The sequence below is a fragment of the Gymnodraco acuticeps genome, unplaced genomic scaffold, assembly GCF_902827175.1.
Source record: "Gymnodraco acuticeps unplaced genomic scaffold, fGymAcu1.1, whole genome shotgun sequence".
Classification (NCBI taxonomy): domain Eukaryota; kingdom Metazoa; phylum Chordata; class Actinopteri; order Perciformes; family Bathydraconidae; genus Gymnodraco; species Gymnodraco acuticeps.
The window spans coordinates 4,988,562-5,004,334 of record NW_022990023.1 but is presented as its reverse complement, the minus strand read 5'-3'; the positions used below and the strand labels follow the sequence as shown (position 1 = coordinate 5,004,334).

The following is a 15,773-nucleotide window of genomic DNA, read 5'->3' as shown; positions in this document are numbered from 1 at the left end:
AATAGAAAATAATGAGTATAATGATCCAAAATGATTAATCCCTCCAGTATTGTGGATATATAGTCAAAAATAATCACAAGTAATAATCAGAAGTTATTTCTTCCGAATCGTGCAGCCCTACAGATGATGACGTTGAGAAATAGAATAAAATAATGCTATGAAACACAAATCATGTATTCTTGCTCTGAGTTATTGTGACGCATCATCCGAACCAGTCTAATCCATGCTAGCACCACATGCATCATTAAGCACGAGCAGCAGTAATCAAAGGCTTGAGGGCTGAGTGCCTGTTAATGAAAGCTGCCATGTGCTGCTGGAGGACAGACCTGGAAGTGAGGCTCCTTCAGGATGCGGACCAGCTCGTCCACCGCCTGGCTGCTGTCTGTGAGCGGGTTCAGCTCGTTCAGGATGTCCTGCACCAGCTCCACGTTGTTCTCCCTCACAGCCTCCAGCTTGGGTTCCTCAAACTGCTCATGGGCCTGGGATTTAATGAATAAAAACTAGATGGGATTATTAGGAGTATACCTTCAGGGCTAGGGTTCAAGGGGGTCACTTTGTGTTGAAAAGTGGTCAGACCATGAGGGCTCAGATAAAAAAATGTATGTATATGTTTTTGGAACGATCGTCCACATGGGATTTTAGGATTTATAATAGATGTATTAGTATGAGATTGATAATTATGTGCATCAAAAGAGCTATTACAGATTCAACAATGCAAACAAATTGTCATTTACAGTCATCCATAGCCTTATGTTAGCCTTTGCAGAGCATTTATATAAACCTATATAACACACTACAGGAAAAGGAAACCCCCAAAAGCATAATAGGGCTTCTTTAAACTAAGTTAACGGTGCACTTTTGAGTCATTTTAGAATCAGTAGGCTTTGTTTTCCCTTTAAAGCTTATGTTACAATGCAAATGTGTTTTTCTATATTTACATCGTCTGCTGTGTTATTGTGAAAATAAACCATCCTTAAAGCGTTCTCGTTATCTGTGTTGGGATTATGTCCCCTTGGTTCCCAGTGTAAATGACACCTTTGGATTACCTGATTACCTTTACCATTCTTTCAGGAGAAGCATCAATAACATCAAACTCCATTAGTGTAGCTTCTCAGTGAGCAGTGGATGCACCTTGCTGAGCTATAATGAAATGTTTTCCGACCTCTGCGGGGCTTTTTTTCTTTGATTCATTAACACAGAAAAGGGCACGTTAACACAGAAACAGAGACCTGAATTGCCCCCCCCCCCATCCCCCGCTGAGAGCAACACTGCGCTCATAAATCCTCAATGCAAGATACAGTAAGACAGAAAACAAACTTGAGTCGAATCTAGCGTCATGTAGGCTTCTTCCATGTGTTCGCTGTGAAACATCAATATTTCACTTTCTCCTTCTCTGCTGCCACGGACACGGGTGTCTATTATTGGATATGGCTTCAACATCTCTGGTGCGAGGTCGCATATAAAAAATGTACGACTTTATCCTTTCCCCATCTGCTGCATTTTGGAGCAGTTTGTATCATGGGCTGGCTTTTTGTTTTGGGATATGATCCTGTTATAAGATTGGGTGACGAACTACGGGTAAATACGGCAAAGTACTAAATGATTTCTGTTCTAAAATGTACAGTAATGAACAACCAATAAGAAAAAATGCCAATTACATACAGCTGTTTTTCCATAGTTTACAGTAGCACTACTTGCAACGATACAACAAGCAATCTTGTTTCTGAGCATTCACGGTGTCAGACAATCCCAGGGAGGATTTGTCTGGTGGGATCAGGTACCATGGCAGCGGCGGTGTTTGTTTGCTGAGGAAGAGAGGAGGAATCCCCGCTGAGAGACAGGATTTGGTGCACAGATACACACACATATATATTCAGTAAAGCCTGCATGTACACACAAATCATCCCATGCAATGTAGTTCACACACTCTGCACGCACGAGGCCACAGGCACAGCACACATACAAAGTTAAAAGGCTGTGATTCAGTGGTGCAGCAGAGGGACTTTAGCTCATTTTGAGTTTTGGCAGAATTCTTTGTAACCTGATGGAGCGAGCAGTCAGAGTCTGGCCTTCCAACAACATGCCAGCATGGAAGCTATGTTATGTGATTACACCGTTGTGAGAGCAACATTTCATAGGCATGTGTCGGTTTTGACATTACTTTAAAGGTCCCCTATTACACTGTTTTTCATCAATATATTATAGGTCTCAGATCTATACAAACCTGTCTCTGAAGTGTTTGGCTCCAAACACCAAACAGATCATTGCAGCATTACCCATAATCCCCTCTGTTTCAGCCCCGTTTCAAAAGTGCTGATTCTCTGTCTGTTACTTTAGATGTAAATAAGGAGCCCCTCCCCACGCCCCTCTGAGAGACATTTGGTTACAAAGAACACAATGGTGCTCTAGGAGGAGATTCAGGTGATTAGGGGGGGCGGGGTTACCTTGGTTGCTGATTGGCTAATGGTTACACAAGCCAAAAAATCGTTATGACATCATTAAGTGGCCAAAATCTGATCAGCTCGTTTTCAGACAGGTTTTTATATAAATGGATCAGGACAAAAAGAGAGAGAATCTTTTTGCCTCAAACTTTCAGAGTCTCTTTCCACAGAGGGGACACATGGTGATGTAGAAGAGACATGAACAAGTGGATTTTGCATAATAGGTGACCTTTAAATTAGTTTGTATTACTCAAAGCGATGAAATTACTATCTACGTCAAGAACATGAGCATGTTTTCATACCGTCCCTTTGTATTGTGCATTATAGCCTTTCAGGTTGTTAATATACACCATCATTGAATTACTCTGCCAAGTACTGAAATGTGTTGCTTTCAAAAGTCTCATTACCAGACACTGCTAATCTTCCTCCTCCCCACCTAGACGTTACAGCTATAAAAGGCCAATGAGCACGGCTGTCCTCAAGGCAAAAGGGAAATGACAAAGCAGAGTGAAGATTGTATTCTGCATCTCCATGAGACACTTTGATGGTTTAGTTAGCCTTCTCTTGTGAAAGGAGAAAATGTAACACTTTAGCTCAGTGGCTTCCACTGTTACTCGATTAATGGTGTTACAAAAGGTCATCGACGGTGGCTGATAAAGTTAAAGTTAATCAGAATACATTCATCGGTTTCCAGAGGTGGACAGTCGTTCTTCTGATTTCATGACCTTTATGTCCTACTGTGAAAAAAACAAGGAGGGTAAGAAGAAGAGTTGTAGGCCTATTTTATGTTCAGTGTTTCAAGTATGACCCGTGTACATCTGCTTATTTCAAATATTTAAGAAATACTGACATAACCGAGTGTGTAAGTGAGTTAAAAATCTACAGACAGGAGCACTTGCAGCATATTTAGTTACCAAACTTAGGACATTATTTAATTGTTGTATCTGCAAAGTTAAATAGATGCTTGATTATAGTATAAACTCACCTTAACATATTTTAGTTGCGTGCTATTTTTCACCATAATTATGATTCTGTATATAATTACAGTTCTGTTTTCATTTAATGTAATTAAATAAATAATAGGAGTAAAAATAATAATAATTCAACAATATAACGTGATATCTTGATAATGTTATTGTACCATGAAAATCTCATTTTGTTACGACCCTGCTTACATTTTTTTGTAATGTTTTGCACAAGCTGTTCTGTATAAAGCAGAACAATTGTTTTGGAGGACACATGGCCCTGTTCACAAAGACCTTGGAGTGTCATTTACAGTCTGAACAGGAGAGTTATGATTGCTTGGAATAACAAAACCAAATGTCTAAGAGAAGCGAGTCATTCGGCGCTCATTAATGTCTCAACAGACCTGATGGTTAGAGCCAAGCATCGAGGCAGCGCCACAGTCATAACTGACAATAATGGAGCACTCTTTTGCATGATGATAGCTGCTGTTGTCAATATCTGCTCATTGTGGAGCTAATCATCATTCACATTCATTATGGAATTGCAGGCTGGGCTGATTGCATCATTCTGTAGTGAGCGTGGTGCAATCAGGACAATTCACTCAAGTCCCTGAGCCATATGCACACAAGCATGCTACGTCCCTCTGCTAGTGTGTTCCACTATCGACACATTAAGCGTTTGTAGATCTAGCGTGGGGTCATCTTGGAAATCATCCTTGAGCAAGGCGTCTTTACGCATCGCTTGCATCAGCAGATTCATCGTTTATGGGAATTCTCATCAATAAACTGGTACCGCCAAGAACCGTCTCAGACAAACAATGCAATACGAGTCATGCTCTCAGACGACGCAGGCACACATACAGGAAGGCAATCAGACTTTAAAGGGGCTCTATTATGCTTTTTGGGGGTCTCCCTTTCATGTAGTGTGTAATAGGCTTTGGTGTATGTCAATAGTTTCTCTCCCACACACCCCCCCCCCCCCCATGACTCCAATCTACTCCTTTTTTCTTCAATAACATAGTGACATCACTATAACACTTGCTCTTCTAATCGCTAGCGCTACGAGATAGAGAAAGGGGCGGGACATCTCTAAGCGGTTGACCAATCAATCACAACAGAGCCAGCCAGCTAACCAATCAGAGCAGACTGGGTGCTGCAGCACAGGCAGTATGAGAAAAATAAAGAGCTTTTTGAACATTAAAGCATGGAGACATGTAACAATAGAGAAACAAATATGAACCTGAAAATGAGCATAATATGGCCCCTTTAGGTAAAAAAAACTTTTAAAAGATAGTGAAGAAGGTTTAAAAGGAGCAGAGGTGGCTGTGCTTTAGCGAAATGGTAGGCTTTGGTTGCAGTATTCACTACACAGCTTCCTGTGGATCGTCCATCCTCAAACTTCCAGAGCAGACCTGCCTCTAAACTGCTAAATAAGTCTATGAAGTTTTACCTCTGGCTCTTTCTCAGTCTGAGCCCTGCAGACCAATACATCTCCCAGGACAGAGAGACCATGAGCAGCTTCCAGCACAACTCGGCTAACGCTGACTGTTCAAAGACAGATGCAGTAATCCATACTAATGACAGTAGACGGCATAAAGGAAAAAGGTACAGAATGAATTTCAGTACACGACGTGAACTGCATCTCTACTTTTTTTTCCTTTTGAAAAAGTCCACACGTTTAAAAGTTATCTGAAATTGAAGTTCTGGGGAGCAGTGGGGTGGCTTCTATACCGGAGAAAGCAGAACTTTTGCGGTGTGTTTGGGGAATCAGCTGGAGTTTAAACAAGTGTTAGGTGTAAGAAAAAAGACTAATCAAGCATGGTTTATCTTAGGTACCCAACGTATTTGAACATATTGGACAACTCAATGATCATTACACTGTTAAAACCCGAAAAATACCAGGTGGATTTTACTACAAAAAGCATGAAAGCCCTTTAATCCTGTTGTAAAACAAGTGCTTCAGAAGAAAGTATTTGAGTTTTACAAGATGCAGCAAATGATATTATCCTCTGCCACTATACAAGATGATTGTGCACCGTGGTACCAATTAACCTTGTACTTATTGTCTTTCTTAAGTAACATCTCAAACAAAACAGCATTGACAATATGCTACTGAGTCATTTCTTATTCTGTATAATAATGTAATACATTTATTATAATAATTGTAAAACCTAATGGCTGCCATTCATTCCTGGATTCTCCATTGATCCGGAGCCTGATGCTGCACCTGCTCGCGTCAACCTGCGAGATACCGAGCTGTTCACTGACTGCTATTTCAGTCTTCTGCTTTGATTGGCGATGGAAATGTTGTCTTGTTAAAAATGACTGACGGCTCAGAAACAGTGGAGATGTTAAGAGTCCCTAGAACCTTCCCTGAGTTTCTCCATCAAATATTGTTACATGCCAAGTAAGTATTTGTGCATCAGAATAAATGCTGAGCGATCCCAACTCTGTACAGGAGCATATTCAATGTACCATTCAAAGAACTACATCCAACCTGTGGCATTATACATAGCCTAAGAACAAATAAAGCTTGAATCATTATCAGCACTAAGCTCCTAACACTAGGATGGGTCGAATGCAGAGAAACCATTTTGTTACATAGTAAGTAGGCCTGCTGTGTAATGACAATAAAAGTATAAAATTTTTTTAAAAAAGCAGTTACAGAAGTATGCATTATCTGGCCTCTCTTTGCTGCGCCTTTAATACATGTCCCTCCGGCATCCATCTTTTCTGTCACTGGGGCTGAGGAGGGGGCAGGCAATCATTGGTGGCAACCATTTGGCCTCCTTCGTCCCAAATAGAATAGAAACCCTTGGTATGTTTGATTTTTAACCAAACATCCTATTTCAGACGCATCAAACTGCTATGAAAACTTTACTAAAAGCAATTTGAATTGTTGTGATAATAGGTGTTTTTTAAGTTTTGCAGGACATTCATACAACTTCTCATAAACCATGCACCTTTTTAATGGTAGGGCAAAACACAGAAAAACATTTTTAAATTTGACACAATATATTTATATTGGAAATGTGAGCATATACTGAGTCTAACTATCCTGTGTTGGTGGTAGGTAATTCTGTTTGGATGCATTATAGACATTTCTCATTGTCTCATCCACTAGCCTGTCCATCCCTCTACATATGAACACATGTACAGTATCAATCTGTTCTCACCACTGGGCTCTCCATGATGCCTTTGAGGAAGATGAGGTCCAGGTCGTTGGCCGTTGTGGAGCTGGTGCTGTCACTCAGTGTGTCCAGGGCTTGATGCATGGCTGCAAACACACAGAGAAAATAAAGTTGATTCACTCCCCTCCATTAAATATCTACAGCTACCCCTGGGGAACAGACTAAATAGAGAGGGGGTATGTTTGCAGTAGCACACACTACATGGCTGAACAAGTGAGGCTAGTGAGGCTAGGCCAAGGGAGTCGAAGAGAGGAAGGAGAGGAGATGGGAGCTGTCTCGCATGCTTTCCCAAGCAATTTCACTTCCGTCAGTCCCCCCCCCTCTTATGTCAGTCAGAAGGGACAGTATCTTTCTCCCACAACCACAACCACACACACACACACACACACACACACACACACACACACACACACACACACACACACACACACACACACACACACACACACACACACACACACACACACACACACTACACACACACACACACACACACACACCACCACACACACACACACACACACTACACACACACACACACACACACACACACACACACACACCACACACACACACACACACACACACACACACACACACACACACACACACACACACACACACACACACACACACACACACACACACACACACACCACACACACACACACACACACCACACACACACACACACACACACACACACACACACACACACACACACCACACACACACACACACACACCACACACACACACACACACACACACACACACACACACACACACACACACACACACACACACACACACACACACGATGTTTTCATGTTTACAATGTTGTATTTCTGCACCAAACTACAGTACAGACTATATACAAGTAGATTTGTAAATGGCATAGGTTTGTAAATGTTGTGGTTTGGAAGGATCCTTGATTATAAACCCATAAAATGACACACACACACACACACATACCATGTATACATCACTTCAGGGGACATTACATTGACTTACATGCATTTCCTGGAGACTTATCCTAACCAACACATGCCTAACCCTAAACCTTAACCTTACCCTAATCCTAACCAAGTCTTCACCCTAAAATTAATGATTCCCCTTATGGGGACCTCCAATTTGTCCCCATAAGGGAGGCGAGTCCCCACACGTGACTGTGTAAACAGATTTAGGTCCCCATAAGTATAGTAATGCTAGGCCACACACACACACACTTCTTCACCACAGACAATAAATCAATAAGACTACAGATCAATCACAAGATGCAAGGCACCGTCAACAATTCGCTAAAGGTCTGGAAAGGTTTAGTGTTGCTTCATAGCATCTCCTCTGACGCATTAAGGTACCAAACACCCTCACACCAGCTTCCAGCAGGCATTCATCTCAGCAGACATGACTGTCAGGAGAGTGGGCATTTATTCACAGAACATTCGTCTGCTGTCATTTACTTACCAGACCCTGAGCTCTTTGTTTCCTATAAATATACAGCAGCGGATTTTAATTTCCACAAAGCAGACAGATTGGTGATTCAGCACAGATCCTACACGACCCACTTCACAGGGCATCAAAAGGTGAAGGTCCAATTAGAGGGCTGCTAATTTGTTTAGTGTGCCAATTGCTCTCTGTGTATTTATTCTAACCGTGTTTTATAAACGTCACACCTTTACAGAGGAAAATGACAGGATGGAGTACATTTAGGATACCCTGTATGTCTTATAGAACACAGTCCTGCCTTGTACTATTTCCTGTTAGTAATATCAATATTTGACACACCTTATGGCAAAACTCTAACATTGATGTGTTCTTTCTATTAAGTTGAGTTATAGGAGCAAGGTACCAAGCCATTTTTTTTTTTTTTTAAAGACTCCCATTTGTACGATTACAAGGAATATGAGATCTGTGGTCAGGGCCATGTACATTGATACAGAAAGCCATGAATTTAAAGTGACCAATGTCAATAAATAACAAGACACGGCGGCTCTGTGAGGGTATTCTGAAGCACAGCAGTGCATGGAGCCAAATGTTAATATACCTGCATGGCTCACAAGGAAGGTTTAATGTACCTCCTTCATCACCTTAGTTTAGCTGGTTGGCATGCAGACATTTACTCACTGACACTTAACACAAAGTAGAGCTGAAGTCCAATCCATTATGAGTCCCTGAATCACATTTAATAGCAATCTGTCCAACAGTTGTTCTTACTATAAATACAGTCTATGGTTCAGACATCAGAGAAAACACAAATGTCCTCCTGCTAGTGTCCCCACAGGAAACTCAACAACTTAGATATGCTTCATCGTCTGGGGACCATGACTGACTGAACCATTTATGGCCTGTACAACAATTTATTGCAATCAACCAACAGCTATTGAGGTATTTCAGTCTGGCCTCTATCAAACCATGCAAGTACACTGTTGAAAACATCCATCTTAAAACATGGGATTTGTGTTGAGACTTGAAACAATAATGAGGATAAGCCATTGCAGAGATAATTAGACTTTGAAAATATTGAAATAAAAATAAGATTTCTTCAAATAAGCTTCATTATCTTAACCCTTAGATGCATAAGTGGGTCTTTTTTGACCCGGTGAGGTGGTTTTCTTGAAGTATCTTTTGTAGAGGAAACTTCTGTGTAGCATGCAGTGGAGTCACCGACTCAGGAAGGAGACACGGGAAGAGTCGGAGCTTTGATGTCAAACCACTGTGATTTATTTGGAGTTGGTACCAGAGTATTCACATCACAAATCCAAGAGTCAGAGGTTCTGACTCCACGGTAGAGTTGCCACGTCAATTCTGGAGAGCCTCTCTCTTGCCAGCCCATCTAACTGGTTTCGCAGAGAGTAAACAACATATTTTGAGGAGATAGCCTAAACAGTGTGGGAACACAGAGCTACTTGCCTCGGACACTTATGACCTCGAAGATTTCACCTTGGAGTCCACAAATACAGAGAAGGAAGTGTCCCAGTGTACCCACAACACAGACCATCTGTATCCCAGTATTGACCGGTCACAGAATGGGAACAATAACATTATTGGCTAAGCCGCCTGTGTCCTTAAAGAAGGTAAACAGACATCGAGGTTTGTCCTGTATGTTACTAATTGGCGTCTTATGATAATTATTTCCACAACATCTTTGTAATTACATTTTTTCATCATTTCATATTCCAGCTATTCCTCAAAAAACATGTTTTGGATATCGTGCCATTCTAATTTTAAATTTTAAGAAATTGTAGTTTTTGTATTACTACCTCAAGCTTCCATAAGTGGGTCAAAAATGACTTTTCATTTTTCAAAAATTATATTGGAAAATTAAATATAAAATATTTCTAGTGTGAACCAAAATATAATACTAAATATTATACAGGTGATTTTCTTAACCAAAATGACAAAAATGGCATAAAAACACATATTCTAATACGGGTCCTTTTTGACCCACTTATGGAAGAGTGTAGGGTCCAGTCACTCGGGCATCTAAGGGTTAAAGCAGCTCTTGCTTAGTACATCATTCTCAAAAGAGAATGTATAGCTAGTAAAAGTATGGCATGTCAAGATCAGGAGTTTTTGTGGTGTTATCAATGTTTTTCAATGATCCACAGAATATACGTTAACAGACAAATTCACATAATGTGTCTCTGGAAAAACTGAGATCTGTGACTCTGGGATCATGAATTGGTCTTTCTAACCCAGAGCACCATGATTTATTTTCAGTGGATTCTCAAGGTGCTCTACAGCAAACAACACAATTACAACTGGACTCAAACACCATCAACTCTTTCAGAAACTGTTCTATCAAATTATGATTATTCCTTTCATCACCAAACAAGCAGATTGATATTGTGCAGAGAGGATTGAGCACATCAAAGGGAAGAGAGTGTGTCTTTGTGTGCAGCTCTGATCTGTCGAATGATTTATATTCCTCAGCAGCGCAGTCGGAGGTTTGGCTTTTGTTGAGATGCTTAAAAGAGAAGTTATGAGGTAACAGATATTTTGAGAATGAGCAGAAAACTATTTTTGGTCATCTTGGAAGTATTTTTACAAGCACATGTACTGTAGACTCAAGCACAAGAGAACCATCCCCATTGCTGTCACTCAGATTAAAAACCAGAAAAAGCCAGAGGAAGACGACCTTGATGATTACAAAGTCCATCCGCCCTCCCTCTGAATAATTTGATAAGTAAATAAAATAAATAATAACACCAGTGTACCACAGAGAAGCCTTGTTTTTTGTTCCAATTTCCCCTCGAACTGCGGCTCCACTCCAAACGGGAGGGTTGCCAGATCTGAGCCTGGCAGAGAATATCAGACCAGAAGGCTCGGCTTAAAGGTCCTGCGTTATTCTCTTTAGTCACTGCAACTGTACGCCGCCATTGTTGCCACATCGGCACTTTTTCCTATGTTTCCTATGTTAGCTGGACAAATGTGAGGTTAGTTTTTACTTACTTCCCCCCTTGTGTCACTCACTACTAGGGTTGCACAATTCCAGGAATTTTCAAAGATGGAAACTTTCCATGGGAATTAACGGGAATAAACTGGGAATTTTCTAAATTGAAGCTTGGCTTTTCGTAGGGAACTTAAATACAGTCGGGGAAAGTATATCTTAGCATAATCTTGACTAAAACAAACAGATGCCATTCAAGTACACTTGAATATCCATGCCATAGCACACTGCTTACTGCATGGCTATTGAGACCACACAAACTGGTTTGCATTCAGGCAAACCTCAACAAGGCTGGACAGTGACACTGAAGAGGGAGACTCAGAGTTGGATGGAAGGGCTCTTTTCATTTAACATTTAGAATGGGACTTTGTGGGGATTTTTGGATGGGGGTGCATTTTTGTTCATTTTTTAATGAGTGGGGTTGGGGGGGATGAGTAATATTTAACTCAACATTCCTGTTTTCGTTCTTCAATGAAACAAATAATTGTTCAATAAAATAATTAAAACTTGTTCTGTTATACTTTTTTTTTTTTTTTTAAATCTGTTGAAATTTAAATTTTTTGTTTAATTTTGCATCGAATATTTCCAAAATTCACCAGCTTAACTTCCCATGGAAACTTTCCGGAAATGTACCGGAAATGTTCCGCCCCTTTGCAACCCTACTCACTACATACATTTTTCTCTTGCATGTCACTTAAGATGTTCTTCTCTCCATTTAAACTCCAGCCTTAATCAGATACAACAATACAATTGACCACATTTCTTAAGAATAGGGCCGCACAATTATTTTAAATGTTATAGAAATTGCATAATAACTTTTTGTATATAAATACAGCAAGCACAATATTTGGTAAATTCTAAATCTGTGTTAAAAATACCTTTTTGAATGAGGTATTGTGGAGCTGCAGAGTTATCCTAGCCTATAACTTGTATTACCCAGACTTAACAAAGCATATGTTTGGTATAGATCAAACATAATGAAAAAAGAAATCATGATCGTTTTAACTTATTTTATAATGATTATCAGAATGATCATGCCAAAATTATAAATCCCCTATAAATGGTAATTGCAGAATTAGTCAAATTAATCCCAATTAGTTTATGTGGTCTCGAGTGGTCTCGAGTGGTCTGTAATGTTATCATTGCCTGGGAGTCACAAAGGACCGGAGAATAATAACCACTTCCCCAGTGTCGGGTACGCCATGGGGTCCTTCTATTATTCATAGAGATCATTAAAAATCCAACTCGTCCTCCTTCTCGGGTCTCGCTGCTTTTCTTCTCTCTACATGTACAGATAAATAGGGTTGCTTTTATTATTTTCACTAGCAAGCATCAAAGCACCGCCGACAGAGGATCGGTGATGCAGGTCAAAAGTTCAGACAGGAAGAGGTCCGAATACGATACATTATTTATTTTATTATTTTTTCTCTTTATCATTCAGGTGGAGTCTTCCATTTTGTTTACCACTGCTCTCAAAGCTATCCTTGTTTGCATACAACATTGCGGACCAAACTGCCTCGCTCACAGTATTGATCTTTATCCTGCTCAAGCCTCATATCAGGATCAAAATTGCATGTAGACATTTGCGTAATGATACACTCAGGTTCTTTCATCCTCTGAGCCTTTACAGGTGAGAGCTGAGGGGAGAGTCATTTTTCGCTCCAGTGACTTTAAAACAACGGTATTACCTGCTGTAACGTGATGCCTTTAGAGAACTCCCTTTAGCAGGTGAGTGCTTAAAGGGGCCCAGGTGTGCAGCCAGACTAAAACATGGACGTCATGTACTCTTCCAGGAAACTGTAGTCAACTATAAAGCTCTTTTTATGCTTGAGACGGTCTTGTTTTTACACTATTTCCTTAATTTATGTCTAGCAGATTTAAAGGGAGAACTTCTGAAAGAGTTCTCAGTAAAGCAGATAAATAGGCATGTCAAAAATGTAAAGGTCCCAAGAGACTGAGATGATAATTACAAAAGTGAACCAGGAAAGAAAACTGACATTTAAGGAAGACACCAAAACGTGGTAATGATTCATTTAATACAGCTTTGAGAGAACCTACCTAAATGCTATTTTGTCCATTATGAATTAACAATAATAATAATAACCCTCTTGCATCTCCTCTCAACAAGGGTTAGTAGAATAAGAGCTTCCTTGCCATGGTGACAGCAGAGGACAATAACCAGGAACCCTGAATAAAAGATGATTTTGTCTCTTAAGTCTCACACCACTTCACCTCCACGGAAATTAACAATTAAACTCAATGTCATGCAGGCCGCCAAATAATCTTGGCTGTTATTGTTTGTGTTAAGAACACAGCGGGCGGACATGAACCTCTTAGCCAGCACTTAGTGAAGGTTGCTCTGTTGCTATGGAGCGGAGGTTATAGAGAAACACGGAGAGGATGGAGAGCTGAGGGAGGGTGGAGCGTGGAGGAGGAGATGTGGGAGATGTGTTGGTGTTTCCTCATGGGGACGTAAACAAAGAGTAGTGCTGTGTGCAGCAGAGTCTGCTTACAGTTTCTGCCAATCAAAACAGTCTGGGCTACTGAATTCATTGTTATAAACAACTATCTAAAAATGAAAATACAGTCATTCCCCTTGGTTTTCGAAAATTCTAGTCAAGATATATCCATGAGCATTGTATGTTGTTGTATAGTGTGTATATTGGATTTAAAATGAAATGTTTTAAGTGCATGTAAATGGTCTGCAAAGGCTTAAAGGTCCCATGTCATGGCCATTTCTACTGATCATAATTCCATTGTTGAGGTCTACTAAAATAGATTTACATTGTTCAATGTTCCAAACTGACATTGGTTTCTCATACAGCATCTCTGTATAGTATATGTATTCACTCTCTGTCCTAAACGGCTTGTTGGAGCTCCTGCCCCCCCCCCCCCCTGTGAGCCCAGTGGCCGTCTGCGAGACAGCGAGACACAGCCAACACACACACCCGCAGCCTGGCTGGGAGTTTGTGTGTGTGCTCAGGCTGAGTTCCGCGGTGTCTCGCTGTCCCCACACCAGTGAGCCAGCTCACACTGTCCGCTCCTCGCAGCAGCGAACCTTGCAACGTCCCGTCGAGTGTGTGTGTGTGTGTGTGTGTGTGTGTGTGTGTGTGTGTGTGTGTGTGTGTGTAAGTTTGGAGTTGTGGGAGAAAGATACTGTCCCTTCTGACTGACATAAGAGGGGGGGGGGGACTGACGGAAGTGAAATTGCTTGGGAAAGCATGCGAGACAGCTCCCCTCTCCTCTCCTTCCTCTCTTCGACTCCCTTGGCCTAGCCTCACTTGCCATGTAGTGTGTGCTACTGCAAACATACCCCCTCTCTATTAAGTCTGTTCCCTCCAGAGTGAGTTTCTCTCACACACACACAAGCCCACCCTGCCTGAAACACCTTTATTGGACTCCTTTGTTTACTTCTGTAACATAATGACATCATTATTCAACATGCTTCTTTTGGCTAGTGCTCCAACACATTGTACGTGGCTAAGGGTCGGGACATCTCTGAGCAGTTGATCACAACAGAGCCGGCCAGCTAACCAATCAGAGCAGACTGGGTTCTGGTTTCAGACAGAGGTGAGAAGAGGTGCTGCAGCACAGACAGTATGAGAAAAATAAAGAGCTTTTCGAACATTAAAGCATGGAGACATGTCACAGTAGAGGATCAAAATACAAATATGACCCTGAACATTAGTATAATATGGCCTCTTTAAACGTTGTTTAGAAGTATGCGGCTTCTTTTTCTTTAAAACCAATGACAGTACTTTTAGTAATTTATGGACACCATGTTTGAGGTGAACTCTTTCCCCCCATTTCTTTGGAGCATGCAAGTTGGTTTCATTCATTAAAACCTTTGATATGCATGCTTTGCAATAGTCTTAATTGTAAATACACTTCAGCTTAGGATGCTTTGTATAATGCAATGTATGATAAGGGTTTTCCTTCCTACACAACAAGGCCTCACATGAGAATGGTCATTCGTCTTTTTCCCTTAAATGTGTGTTTGGCTTGTTTCATGCTTAAACGAAAATCTTTTTGACTGAAATCTTTGATAATAAATTGGGTGAAAGGAATTCAGGCACTTTGATTTTTTGTATTGATGCTCAAACATAATTAGCTTAACTATTCATAACAAAACTCTCAGATCATCTCAGAGGTCCAGAATTTGAAGGCTTCTCACACACCCTAAGAAGAGGAATATTCAGCAGTACCGATATGTATCATCGTGTTTCTACTTCAAAACACATTTCAGGCTGGAAAAATGTACTTAAAATTCATTGTGTAGCCAGAATCACACTGAGAAGAACATTGAAAGTCAGTCTGAGCAAAAACCTGGTTGTGATTATTCAGGTTATTTTCAAAAGGTGGTGAAAGTTAAGCTTTCAGTGTGTAGAGTGAGCCTCCAGTAATAACACTTCGTCCTGTGAAAACATCGACAGATTCCTGAGACGTATTCTCCTAAAAAAACTCATTGATATTCTCATTGGTTCTTTCCGGAAACAATTGGGAGTCACAGCAGTCTTATCTCTCTGCAACTCTATTAAATTGACAGAAAGAAGAATGTTACGGATGACACTTGAACTATTTGAAATTGTCAAAAAGTCACGCCTATGTGATTTGATACCCATGGGCCTAGAAAGACATTATGAAATACTTGAAGGTTGCTTTAAGATTTGTTTCTGCTCCTTGCTCTCCAGCGGAATATAATTAGCATCCATCCCTCTGGAAGC

General features: G+C 40.7%; 1 protein-coding gene across 4 annotated transcripts in view; it reads right to left on the bottom strand.

The window, feature by feature from the left end:
- The window catches only part of mpp2b (membrane protein, palmitoylated 2b (MAGUK p55 subfamily member 2)), a 51,753-nt gene that overhangs the window by 10,867 nt on the left and 25,113 nt on the right, over positions 1-15,773 (bottom strand). For 2 of the 4 annotated variants that reach the window (XM_034214499.1, XM_034214497.1), the window contains 2 exons: positions 6,583-6,683; positions 327-500 (listed from right to left, as the gene is read on the bottom strand). In XM_034214499.1, coding sequence (XP_034070390.1) covers positions 327-500; positions 6,583-6,683 — 275 coding nt within the window. The remainder of the gene's footprint in view (positions 1-326; positions 501-6,582; positions 6,684-15,773) is intronic. The other 2 variants (XM_034214500.1, XM_034214498.1) reach the window with 1 other exon arrangement.